The 12,808-nt window shown below is 39.2% G+C and overlaps 1 protein-coding gene across 6 annotated transcripts in view; it reads left to right on the plus strand.

Annotated features, from left to right (window-relative positions):
- The window catches only part of IMMT (inner membrane mitochondrial protein), a 48,971-nt gene that overhangs the window by 25,929 nt on the left and 10,234 nt on the right, over positions 1-12,808 (plus strand). For all 6 annotated transcript variants that reach the window (XM_023745283.1, XM_006104001.3, XM_006104002.3 and 3 more), the window contains 4 exons: positions 2,264-2,400; positions 7,859-7,962; positions 9,345-9,480; positions 10,007-10,136. In XM_023745283.1, the coding sequence (XP_023601051.1) occupies positions 2,264-2,400; positions 7,859-7,962; positions 9,345-9,480; positions 10,007-10,136 (507 nt within the window). The remainder of the gene's footprint in view (positions 1-2,263; positions 2,401-7,858; positions 7,963-9,344; positions 9,481-10,006; positions 10,137-12,808) is intronic.

A 12,808-nucleotide genomic window follows, 5' to 3' on the forward strand; every position in this document is an offset into this window, starting at 1 on the left:
CCTGCTGCTTCATTACGTTCTTTTTTTCTTTGTCTAGTTATTTTTATCTTTCATTTTGGGCAAAGAGAGAATTTTCAAGATTTTTTTCTGTCACCTCATAGTTTTCTCCCAAACTTTAATTTAAAAATGTGTGTGTAAATATCAAGAATCAAAGCACAAAAACTCAACAAGTGGGACTACATCAAACTAAAAAAACTTCTGTGCAGCAAAAGAAACAGTCAATGAAGTGAAAAGGCAACCTGTAGAATGAGAGAAAATATTTGCAAACCATATATCTGATATGGGGTTTAAAATCTAAAATATATATGAAACTCATACAACTCAATATAAAAAGAAAAAGCAAAGGGCCTCAAGCCAGCAGCCTGATCTCCGGGGTCTGCTAGCCTCTGTAAAGTGGTTTACTGTTATTTTGTGCTTGAAAAAATGTCCCACCATTAATTCAGGTATGTTTCTTTGTAGCCTCTTTAGCTCTATATATCCCCTGTATTTTCAGTTGAACTTTAGTTGCACATTTGGGATTTTCTTAGTATTAGCTTTGTCCTTTTTTTGTGTGTTTTGTTTTGTTAATCCTAACCTGAGTATATTTTTTCCATTGTTTTTCAGAAAAAGTAGAAAAAAGGGAGGGGAGAAGGAAGGAAAGGAGGGAGTAAAGCATGTGAGAGAGAGAGAGAGAAAGAGAGAAAGAGACAGAAAGGAAGAGAGAGAGAGAGAAAGAGAGAGAGAGAGAGAGATGAGAGAGACACATGAACTGGTTGGCCTCCAAGGGGAGACACGGGGGTGGGCAAGGAACGAACTGGCAACCCAAGTACCCAGGTACATGCCCTTGACTGGGAATCCAACCCATGACCACTTGGTGCATAGACTCACCCTGACCACTTAGACACACTGGCCAGGGCTAGCTTTTTATCTGGGTCGCAGAGGTATTGTGTGTGGTTCATCAGGTTCCATTTGTCCTCTAGCTTATGCTGCTTTTGCTACAAGTCACCTTTTGTTTTTGTCTCAGGTACCAAATATATTTTCCTTTTTTTGGTCATCTGATATCTGATAAATTCATATTCTCACTGGCCTTCTTTCTTCAAATGACCATTTTTTCACTTTAGTATTGTATCTAAAATCATTCCTTGCTTTATTTTAAAACAAAAAAATTAGGTTTCTTTTGATTCCTGAAGCAACAGATAGCAATGTTATTTGAATACTGGTATCTGCTATTTTCTGAGTTCTTTGTGGAAAACACTGTCCATTTTCAGGTTACCTTTTTTTTTTTGTTTGCATGTTTTCTTGCTTGTCTTTTCCCCCTCTTGTCTGTCTGTTATCATATATCTTTTTTAAAAATATTTTATTGATTTTTTACAGAGAGGAAGGGAGAGGGATAGAGAGTTAGAAACACCTATGAGCAAGAAACATCTATCAGTTGCCTCCTGCACACCCCCTACTGGGGATGTGCCCGCAGCCAAGGTACATGCCCTTGACCAGAATCGAACCTGGGACCCTTCAGTCCGCAGGCCGACGCTCTATCCACTGAGCCGAACCGGTTAGGGCTGTTATCATATATCTTGGTGATAGAAATAATTTACTGTGAGTGTCCCTTCCTGCTGAGGAGATGAAAATGGTTACCTCTTTTTAAAAAAATTTTATTACTTTTTTCCCCTGTGGTTCTATATGATTATTTAAAATGAAAAGTGCCGCCCTAGCCAGTTTGGCTCAGTGGATAGAGCATCGGCCTGGGGACCGAAAGGTCCCAGGTTGGATTCCGGTCAAGGGTACATGCCCGGCTTGTGGACTCAATCTCCAGTGGGGGACTTGCAGGAGGCAGCCGATCCATGATTCTCTCTCATCGTGGATGTTTCTATCTCTCTCTCCCTCTTCCTTCCTCTCTGAAATCAATAAAAATATATTTTAAAAAAAATATGCCAGTGGTTATGCTGAACTTACAGCTTCTGATAGGTGAAAGGGACTATAGTGCCCTAAATCTTATCCCTCCCATTTGAAATAAATGCTAGCCTTCTTTAAGCATTTTTTTTCTTAAAATAACCCCCAAACACTTTTTATTTTGAAGAAATTTTAGGTGTACATAACAATAAAAATAGTATAATGAATCCCCACAAATCTATCATCCAAAGTCAATAATTACTAATTACGTTTTTTCTGTTTTTTCACATTTTGGGAGAATTACAATGGAAAACTCAGTAGAAGAGTGAAAGTTTAAAATAAAGTCATATGTGGGGGGAATCTATTTTTTTTTTAACTTTTCTTTTTACTTTAGCTCTAGCCAAGAGCTTAGAAGATGCTCTGAGCCAAACTGCGCACATCACTCAGCAGGCCGTTGTAGCTCAGAACGCTGCAGTCCAGGCCGTCAACGCCCACTCCAACATTCTGAAAGCAGCCATGGACAATTCTGAGGTGAGCCAAAGACCTGAGGTGCTTAAGGAACTGATGCCTTCCTCCTAGCAGAGGCTTTCTCTCACTAAGCAAAAGTAATCTAAAGTAGTTGTCTTTTAAAAAAACAACACAAAGGAATAAGAAAGACCTTTAAATGTTCTCTAACGAATTTTTATGTGGTATTTTATCTCACAACAATGATATGGTACACAAGTTAGTTCAGATTTGCTTTCATATCTTAATAGTGCTTCATTGTATTTGTTGTTTGCTTTCTATTTTTTGCTTTAAAATAGCCAATTTTAAAAAATAACCTTTTTGTTTTGAGATACTTTTAGATTGACATGCAGTTATAAGAAGTAATACAGGGAGATCCCATGTACCCTAAAACACCAGTTATTTTACATGCTTATGCTGATTATTTAACTTATATTTAACATGTTAAAGGATAAAGTACATTGATTTAAAATGTAATACTGGAACTCAATAAGTTTCCTTTATCATTACATTCAGTTATTTAGTACATAAAAATATATCTTGATACCAAGTCATTTAAACACATTGTATGCGAGTAGTTTTCATCACGCACTAACAGGTGGCACGTGGCGCGGGCCATTTTTGCTAATTTTTTGCGCAAATGGCAACGTTCAGTAAAATTACAATAACTTTAGTTTACGTATTTATACGTTACCCGCGTTCTACCACTAGTCTATAAAAAAAACGTATTAATACGTGTCCCGCGCTCTACTTACTCCCAGTCAACGTAAAACGTATAAATACGTTTCCCGCATTCAATGTGTAAATAATAAAATACTTTAACTATAAATCTCATGGATCAGGAGGATCATGCATAATCAGTAAAGTTACTTTTTCACCATAACTATAGTTTTTAAAAAATTTAAATACCCTTTACATTGTTTTAGTCATATGTACATACATCACAAAAGAGTTAAATTAGACCTTTGACATAAATAGAAACTATAACCTTTGAAAACTTAAAGAAAATTTTGTTTTATTCAAAGTCCAAGAAAAAAAAATTTCAGTCAGAGTTCAGTCAGGAAAGTGGAAACCATGCAGAATATTTAATATGCTCGTTATACAAGCAGGTATGGGAAAGCTAGAAGTTACATATCAGGAAGTTGGTTTCAAACTCAGGTGGGCCAATATCTTTCAGAAGAACACTGGTTAGAAACTGTAAATAGTCATGGTACTACTTGGGTGGAAAGCTACATAAGAGGGTATTTCCTCTTCCTAGTGATCGAATAATGTGTAGGGCATGAGGATAGAGAGTATGAAATCCATTGCAGTCCAGACGTTACAACTAAAGAACACCTTGTAGTAGCAGTTAACTAGATTAGGGAGTATTAGCTGGTATTGCAGAATAATCAGAAAAGGGTATGAACAAAAGTTTTGAAATGTTATGGATTCCAACTTCTGTTTCTTCTAGTAAGAAGCTACAGGTGCATGTAGGCCCCATAGTACAGTGTATTACTTCACCAGAGCAGTGTTTGGAAACAGAGTTGGCTTGATGGCAGGGGAGTCTGGTGTCTGTTTCACAGGGCAGCTTATCTTTGGTCATCTAGAAATAGAAATACCTTCAACAAAGGGAAACACATTTTGGCCTCCAGGATATCATTAACACTTACATGATTTATAAGCCTTTTTGAGTTCATTATAAAGGATTCTGTTAATACAATACCAGGTGGTTCTGACAGCATACTATAGAGTCTTGGAAAATTTGATATACATGACAAGATACTGCTATTGTCCAACCCAGCATCCTTTCTTTTTCTTTCTTTCTATCTATCTATCTATCTATCTATCTATCTATCTATCTATCTATCTATCTATCATCTTTAAAAATATATTTTATTGATTTTTTAACAGAGAGGAAGGGAGAGGGATAGAGAGTTAGAAACATCGATGAGAGAGAAGCATCAATCAGCTGCCTCCTGCACACCCCCTCCTGGGGATGTGCCTGCAACTGATTCCTTGACCGGAATCGAACCTGGGACCCTTCAGTCCGCAGGCCGACACTCTATCCACTGAGCCACACCGGTTAGGGCCTTTCTTTTTATTTTTACTTTATTTTTAAAAATAATTCTTTATTGTTGAAAGTATTACATATGTCCCCCTTTGCCCCCCATCGACCCCCTCCATGCCATCACCATCCCATTGTCTGTGTCCATGGGCCATGCATATACCAGCATCCTTTCTTAATATTTTATTTGGCAAGATGGCAATTCACTGAAACATCAGCTTTATTATTCCTACCATAATATTAATTTGCTTTGTCATTTTGCATCAATTTACGTAGAGCATAAAAACAAAAAATGTGAGATACAGAGATAGAAGTACCAAATATTTTCTCTAAAAGCTGGGATGATTCTTTTTTTTGTTTTTTTGTGTGTTTTTTTCTTAAAAATTTTTTACTTTCCTTTCTTTTTACAAATCTTGTGTCGAGGACCGACTTTCAATAGATCACAGCGAGGGAACTGCTCTGCTGTGTACGAAACCCCGACCCAGAGCCGGTCGTCTACGAATGGTTTAGCACCAGGTTTCCCACGAACGTGTGTTGCATGAAGGGAGGGGGCGGCCCCCTTTCCAGCTGCACCTCGTTTCCCAGGACTCTAAAAGCTGGGATTCTTAAACCTGAAGTTGGGACTGTGGGTAGAGTTCAGGGGCTTGAGGAACTTGGATGAAAAACATCTTTATTTTCCATAGTCTCAAAACCTTTTCCTTCAATTATGAATATCAGCAACAAACCACAGTAGGTTAGCACTGCTCCTACCTTTGTCCTCAGCAGAAAGCACAGGTATTCTCACATCACATTACAGGACTTGGCAGATCCCTTGCAATATCATCTGTGCTCACCACTACTTCTAAGGTAGGGTATTTATTAGTCTTACCACTGGATCTTGGTTTCTGCTTCACAAAATTTAAAAAAAACATTTCTTATGACAATATTGCAATGTATTTGAGTTCCTTTGTAATCTTAGAGTTTCATTTTAAGCATTTAAAAATGGTATTCTGAGAAACTTTTTCAGATGCCCACAGTGGTCCAGTGGCAAGGTTAAGGGACTTGGCTCTCTAAACTTACCATTGACAATAGATGTACCTTTAAAATGGAGACCATGCTAGATTAGATGTCCGTGGGAACGTAATGTGGAGAATTGGTTTTGAATGACCCAAACTAGAACTGTGACTCTTGCTGAGCCCTCCTCCCAAAGCAGCAGGCCCTGGGCTGCAGAGGCAGAACTACTTGTATTTCTTCCTAGGATATAAGTTGGGCATCCATGGCCCCGGTCACCTTACTGAAATGACAGTCATGTTCTGGGTGGGCGGTGGCCCATGCAGTGGCCCTTTTTGGCCTTCTTTGAAATGTAATTATTGGACCAATTCAGTTATTTTTTTTCTAGATAAAAGTATTTTGTTCTCTGATAATTTAGTTTGTTCCTGTTCATCTCCAGGGTCCTAGCATAGTGTACTTTCAAGATAAGCCATAAAAAAAGAAAAAAGAAAAAAGAAAAAAAAAGAGTAAGCCATAAGGTAGTTTTGCTTCATATCTACACAGAACACATTCACTTTAAACTATATGCACTTGTCAAAAGGAAAGAGAGGAAAAAAAAACATTTAAAATAGTTCAGACAGTTCCAAATAACATTCCACTGACTGTATATATAATGCAGAATGTGGGGAGGATGGGTGCTGGACTCATGCTTTCAGTGATCTGGGTTCTTGCATCTCATGGTGTGTGCATCTTGCTGCACTGAGTATGATTACAGTGTTACAGGTTGGGAGTGGGGTTTGGTACATTGTGTTTCCTAAATATGAGCAACTCTGCTCAGTTGAGAAAGTGGCAATCAGTTCCTAATGCTGCAACAAAACCATGTTAGACCTGCCTAAGGAATTTTCAAGAGAAACTTTTATTTATATATATATTTTATTTATCTATGTATATAATTCACTTTCTATAAAATTCAGCATGGGAGGGTTAACATTAGTTGATTTTAACCTTGCAGATTATAGAGGACAATGCTTTAGAATAGTGTTTTGGAGTAGTAATGACCCTACAGATGCATAAACTTTTTACTTATCCTTAAATTATGATTTTGGTAGACATTCCAGTGCTTCATTGAATAATGATTTAATCAACAAACATAATTCATGAAAAGTTATTGTTCTTATTAACTTTTTCTTCTTTGTGTCTTCTTTTGAGGATCTAATAAAAATGCTCTTATGCACAGAAACAGTCTTACAATTTTGTTGGGGGCGGGGTGATGGGAGATGGTTCATGGATTTCTTTGAGCCTCACCATGAACCTTAGATTAAGAGTGCCTACTCTGGCCCGGGCTGGTGTTGCTCACTGGTTAGAGCCTTGGCCTGCACACTGAAGGGTCTCGGGTTTGATTCCTGGTCAAGGGCATGTACCTCGGTTGCTGGTTTGATCCCTGGCTTTCCTCCTCCCTCCCAACCTCCCTCCCTTCCACTCTTTCTAAAAATCAATGGAAAAAATATCCCTTGGGTAAGGATTAACCAAAAAAATCCAAACAACCAAAAAAGAGTACCTACTCTGGATAATGATAATTATTGTATGTGACTTTTTACCTTTTAATTTAATGTCACTTGTTTCTGTATTTGATCCTGTTGACCTGTCCTGTGACAATAATAGCAGTTACTCATGTTTACATAATTCAGACCTTTTTTTGGCACTGATGGTATTTGGCTCCTTCTATAGAATGTCCCCAAAAATGTATGCACACTTTAACAGCTGATAGTTCAGTTTTGAAAATAAAATGTATTTTTTTAAAAATATATTTTTATTGATTTCAAAGAGGAAGGGGGAGAGAGAGAGAGAGAGAGAAAGAGAGAAAGAGAGAGAGGCATCAATTATGAGAGAGAATCACTGATCGACTGCCTCCTGCATGCCCCACAACTGGGGATCGAGCCTGAACCTGGGCATATGCCCTGACTAGGTATTGAACTGTGACCTCCCGGTTCATAGGTCGACATTCAGCCACTGAGCCACACCGGTGGGCGAAATGAAATGCATTTAATAAACACTGCCTTTATAGTTATTCAAAGTGTGTATATACATTTTTTGGAGCCACCCTATATATATATTTTTAAATATATTTTATTGATTTTTTTACAGAGAGGAAGGGAGAGGGATAGAGAGTTAGAAACATTGATGAGAGAGAAACATCGGTCAGCTGCCTCCCGCACAACCCCCACTGGGGATGTGCCCGCAACCAAGGTACATGCTCCTGACCAGAATCGAACCCAGGACCCTTCAGTCCGAAGGCCGACACTCTATCCACTGAGCCAAAGCGGTTAGGGCTATTTTTTAAAAATTAATTTCTTTTCCAAGTACATTTGACATACAATATTAGTTTCAGGTGTCCAGCGTACTGATTAGACATTTATAAACCTTACAAAGCAATTGCCCCAATAAAGCTAGTAATGAAAACTTTTTGTTTAGATTGCAGGTGAGAAGAAGTCAGCTCAGTGGCGCACAGTGGAAGGTGCACTGAAGGAACGCAGAAAGGCAGTAGATGAGGCTGCCGATGCCCTTCTCAAAGCCAAGTAATTACTCATGGACTTTAACAAGTAATTAGGGCCGCCTGGTGGCTTTCTTTGGGCTGGGTTTTCTTTGTATTGTTTGTCCAGAAAGAGGAAGCAGAGAAACCCTTTCCTCCCTCTCCACCTGTTCTTGATTTGTATTGGTATTAGGAACACAAGTTTAAAAAGGAGGGATGGAATGAAATATAATTAGGCCAAAAGAAATTTGACAGAAACCTATAAAAGAGATCCTGTGAGAAGCAGTTTTTCTTTGGGTTATTGCTTAGGTGATGCTTCTCCACAGATTTACTGAGCTTCTGCCATAATTTCAAGATTTTTCTTGGATATTTTGAGCAGTTTTATTAGAATTTAGAGAGTATCTCACAATATCTTTGACTTAATTACCAAAGTAGTTATAAATAAATATAATGGGTTAGTTTTATGCCACCTTGACCTCGATTTCTGGAGGTTGGCTAAAAGTAGGATCCAGCACGCAAACCAAATACAAGATCAACCTCTGATGATGGAAACCTACTTACATTTGAATAAAGGTTCTCATCAACATAACATAATGAAATTGTTATATGTCATTCAAAATTTTGCTGTCTTCCTTAATGCCTATTAGGAGATTTAAGACATTTGCTTACATTACTCCAGACCAGGGGTGGGGAACGTCCAGCCTACGAAATCATTTGGTCTGCCCCCGCCCAGGCATTAGGGGTGAGTTAATGAAATGTTTGACCAAATTAGCAGGCTAATTTTAAAGTTGATCATTTTGTATGGCCTGCAAATGATGTTATAAAGTAACTAAAAGGCCCTTGGCAGAAAAAGGTTCCCCACCGCTGCTCTGGACCATGAATCAGGGCTCTGGGTCTGTTTTGTGGTGGGCAGACCGCAGTCTTTCTGGCCTGTGAAACATTCTGAATAGTGAGGGCTCCCCGACACTGGCTATTTGCTCATTGAGCTGTTTGGCCTCCTCCCTTGCTTTTGCCTTCTTTACACTGTCTCATTGACAGAGGAGTCAGCCCAATCCTTGCAAAAGCCGCCATTTGGAGTGGTCTTCATGTGGCTGGCACTGTGCCAGGTACTTAGGAATTGCCTCCGATCCCTGTTCATGCAAGTGTGCGCAGCAGAGGAGAGGCTGACCTGGAGCAGAATCCAGGTCTCCTGTTTGGCGGCCTCCGTCTTTCCTGTGCACCAGGCCACTTCTCTGGGTCCCTCTGGGAAGTCTGGCTTCTGACCGAGGTGTTTTCAGTTGTTGGCAAGGACAGCTGCTCTGTCTACTGACTGAGAAGGCATTGAGTAATTTTTTTTTCAAAAACTTTAAAACAATTGAATGTTGTATTTAAACTCTTTAAAAAAGTTGACAAGGAATAATACTAAATCTTTGTTTTATTGGTTTTCAGAGAACAGTTGGAGAAGATGAAAAGTGTAATTGAAAATGCAAAGAAAAAAGAGGTTGCTGGGGCCAAACCTCATATAACTGCTGCAGAGGGAAAACTTCACAACCTGATAGTTGATCTGGATAATGTGGTCCAAAAGGTGGGGTTTTAGGTCGTTTATAAGTATTTTTTACTTTTAAATAATATCCTTTCGACAAAAGATTTTAAAAATTCAGGAAAATGATAAATTCCTACCATATCTGTCCCTTTTCCCCTGCAAGAATATAAGTTGTTACAAATTTTACAAACTTGAGTTGGACACAAAGTGGATTGTTCAGTATTGTTATTTTTTATAATAGGTAACATTTTTGGTTATGGTTGTTACCACTTAAGAAAACTTCCATTGTAGCAGAACTTCGGTCTGCACCTGTGATCTGTGGGTAGTTTCCTGTGAGCCCGAGAGAGAGATACACGGGCCGGGCGTAGGCTGGGAGAGGGCTTGCCCGAGGTGTTGGAATAGAATTAGAAGGAAACAAAGATGCGGCTTGTTTCTTTTCCTGAGCTTTAGGTTTCTCTCTATATTGTGTATGTATTCTCAACCACATGTAAAGAAATAGATGAAAATAACTTCTGTTTTTTAGAACACGTATTTGTCACTTTAACCACGTAACCCTGTGTTTGTTTAGGTTGAAGCAGCTCAGTCTGAGGCTAAGGTTGTGTCTCAGTATCATGAGCTTGTGGTCCAAGCCCGGGATGACTTTAAGCGAGAATTGGACAGTATTACTCCACAAGTCTCGCCAGGGTGGAAAGGAATGAGTAAGTATAACTGAAGTGTTGGCACTTTTCTTTTTTCATTTTTAAACAGCAGATAGACTAAACTGACTTCAACTCCATTCATCTAGTCCAAACCCCTCTGACATGAATATCTCATTTGGCACACAGTACAGTGTTTCCAACATTTTATTTCAGTCACTGGTGTGACCGGTAACACACTGTGACAGTACTCCCATGGTTTTAGCCATAGTGAACATAAGGTCTAGCCAGTGTTTGATTCCATAACCCAATCTCTGCTAGTCAAAAAAAAAAGGTGTTTTGTTTTTTTATTGATATCCAAGTGAATGAGAGTGATATTGTAACCTTGATTCTGTTCGAATATTATATATATGTAAAATTATTCAATACCTTTGGTACTTTAAAAATCTTCATAATGAATTACTTAAGGTGCCCCTTACTGCTCTGTGACAACACTGTGGTTGAGAGCTCCCCCAGGGACACTGCAGTGAGAAGGAAATTGGCTGTGAGGCTCTTGCCTTGCAAATGGCTCAGATTGCAGGGAACTTTGATGTCTAAGCAATTACACAGTGTACCTGCAGGGAATATATTTCATTTCCTGAAGTGCTCTGCAGGTAGCAAGAATTGGAGGTTACCAGTCTCAACAAAATCAAAATACTACTTAAATGTCAGTGCCTGTTAGAAACTGAACATCAGGTAGGACCTGAAGAACTGGTGTTAAGGTGTCAAGGTTGCATCATGGAACCATGGCTGGTCCAAGTAGCTAAGGTAAAAAAGACCAGTGCAGGAATTTTGTCTGCATTGTGGCCAGCCAGGCAGATTTAATGACAAGGCTGTCAAAAATTAACTCAGACATTTAGTATTTTTAATTCAGTTTATTGACTTAAGAAGGAGATATCAGACTCATGTTAAAGACAAAAATAAAGGCAGGAGAAAGACACGCAGTTCAGTCTGGGAACTGGTTCTTGTTTGCAAAGAGGGAGTGTGGACAGACTACCCTGAGCAGGTTAGTGAAGCCACTTCTGCACATTTCCCTCCTCGGAATTTCTCCCGGGCTGTGCTTCATTGAGGTAACTTGTTATCACCCCAGAGACCTTCCCTCTTCATCTTACTCCAGAAGTCACTCCACCACATTACAGTATCTTATCCTTTTGAAATTCTTACTTACTGGTTTTTGTGCATCTGTGACATTGGAAGATAGTGTGGAGTCTCGGCTGGCTGAAATAAATGCAATAGGTTGAAAGGGCAGGATAGGGACAGTTATGAGTGCTATCCCTAGAAATTTGCATTCTCTCATTTAAAATACTGCCTTTGGTATTCTCACTAGGCTAAATTCTGCTAATTTTTGCATGTCTGCCTTAGATTTTTTTAAATTGTTTAAAGTATTACATGTCTCCTTTTTTCCCCTGATTAACCCCTCCCCCCCACCACTCCCATCTCCCAGCACATGCCCTTATCCCCTACTATCCGTGTCCATTGGTCATGCTAATATGCATGCATACAAGTCCTTTGGTTGATCTTTTGAAACCCCTCCCTTGCCTTCTCCCCGAGGTTGGACGGTCTGCTCAGTGCCATCTTGTCTCTGGATCTATTTTTGTTCATCAGTTTATGTTGATCATTATATCCCACATATGAGTGAGATCATGTGATATTTATCTTTCTCTGACTGGCTTATTTCACTTAGTATAATGCTCTCCAGTTCCATCCATGCTGTTGCAAATGGTAAAAGTTCCTTCCTTTTTATAGCATCGTAGTATTCCATTGTGTAGATGTACCACAGGTTTTTAATCCACTCATCTGCTGATGGGCACTTAGGCTGTTTCCAAATCTTAGCTATGGTAAATTGTGCTGCTATGAACATAGGGGTGTATATATCCTTTCTGATTGGTGTTTCTGGTTTCTTGGGATATAGTCTTAGAGGTGGTGTTACTGTGTCAAATGGGAGTTCCATTTTTAACTTTCTGAGGAAACTCCATACTGTTATCCACAGTGGCTGTACCAGTCTGCATTCCCACCAGCAGTGCACAAGGGTTCCCTTTTCTCTACATCCTCGCCAGCACTTGTCGTTTGTTGATGGTAGCCATTCTGACAGGTGTGAGGTGGTACCTCATTGTTGTTTTGATTTGCATCTCTAGGATTAGTGACTTTGAGCATGTTTTCATATGTCTCACGGTTCTGTATGTCCTCTTTCGAAAAGTGTCTACTTAGGTCCTTAGCCCATTTTTTGGGTTGTTTATCTTCCTTTTGTTAAGTTGTATGAGTGAAGTTTTTAACTTTTTAAAAATTCTTTTGCTGATTTTGAAAATGCCCGTTGTAAACATGAAACATTAACGCAGTTGTTCCCAACTCAGTCGTTGTTACCCTACCTTCCCCAAAGGACATTGGCGATGTCTGAAGACATTTTTATTTGCCACATTGGGGGTTGCTACTGGCTTCTAGTGGGTACAGGCCAGAGATTCTACTGCATATCCTACAGTCTACCGCCTAGCCCAGGGGTGGGCAAACTTTTTGACTCGAGGGCCACAATGGGTTCTTAAACTGGACCGGAGGGCCGGAACAAAAGCATGGATGGAATGTTTGTGTGAACTAATATAAATTCAAAGTAAACATCATTACATAAAAGGGTACGGTCTTTTTTTTTTTTTTTTTTAGTTTTATTCATTCAAACGGGCGTTCGGCCTGCGGGCCGTAGTTTG

Source organism: Myotis lucifugus, unplaced genomic scaffold, assembly GCF_000147115.1.
Source record: "Myotis lucifugus unplaced genomic scaffold, Myoluc2.0 scaffold_531, whole genome shotgun sequence".
Classification (NCBI taxonomy): Eukaryota; Metazoa; Chordata; class Mammalia; order Chiroptera; family Vespertilionidae; genus Myotis; species Myotis lucifugus.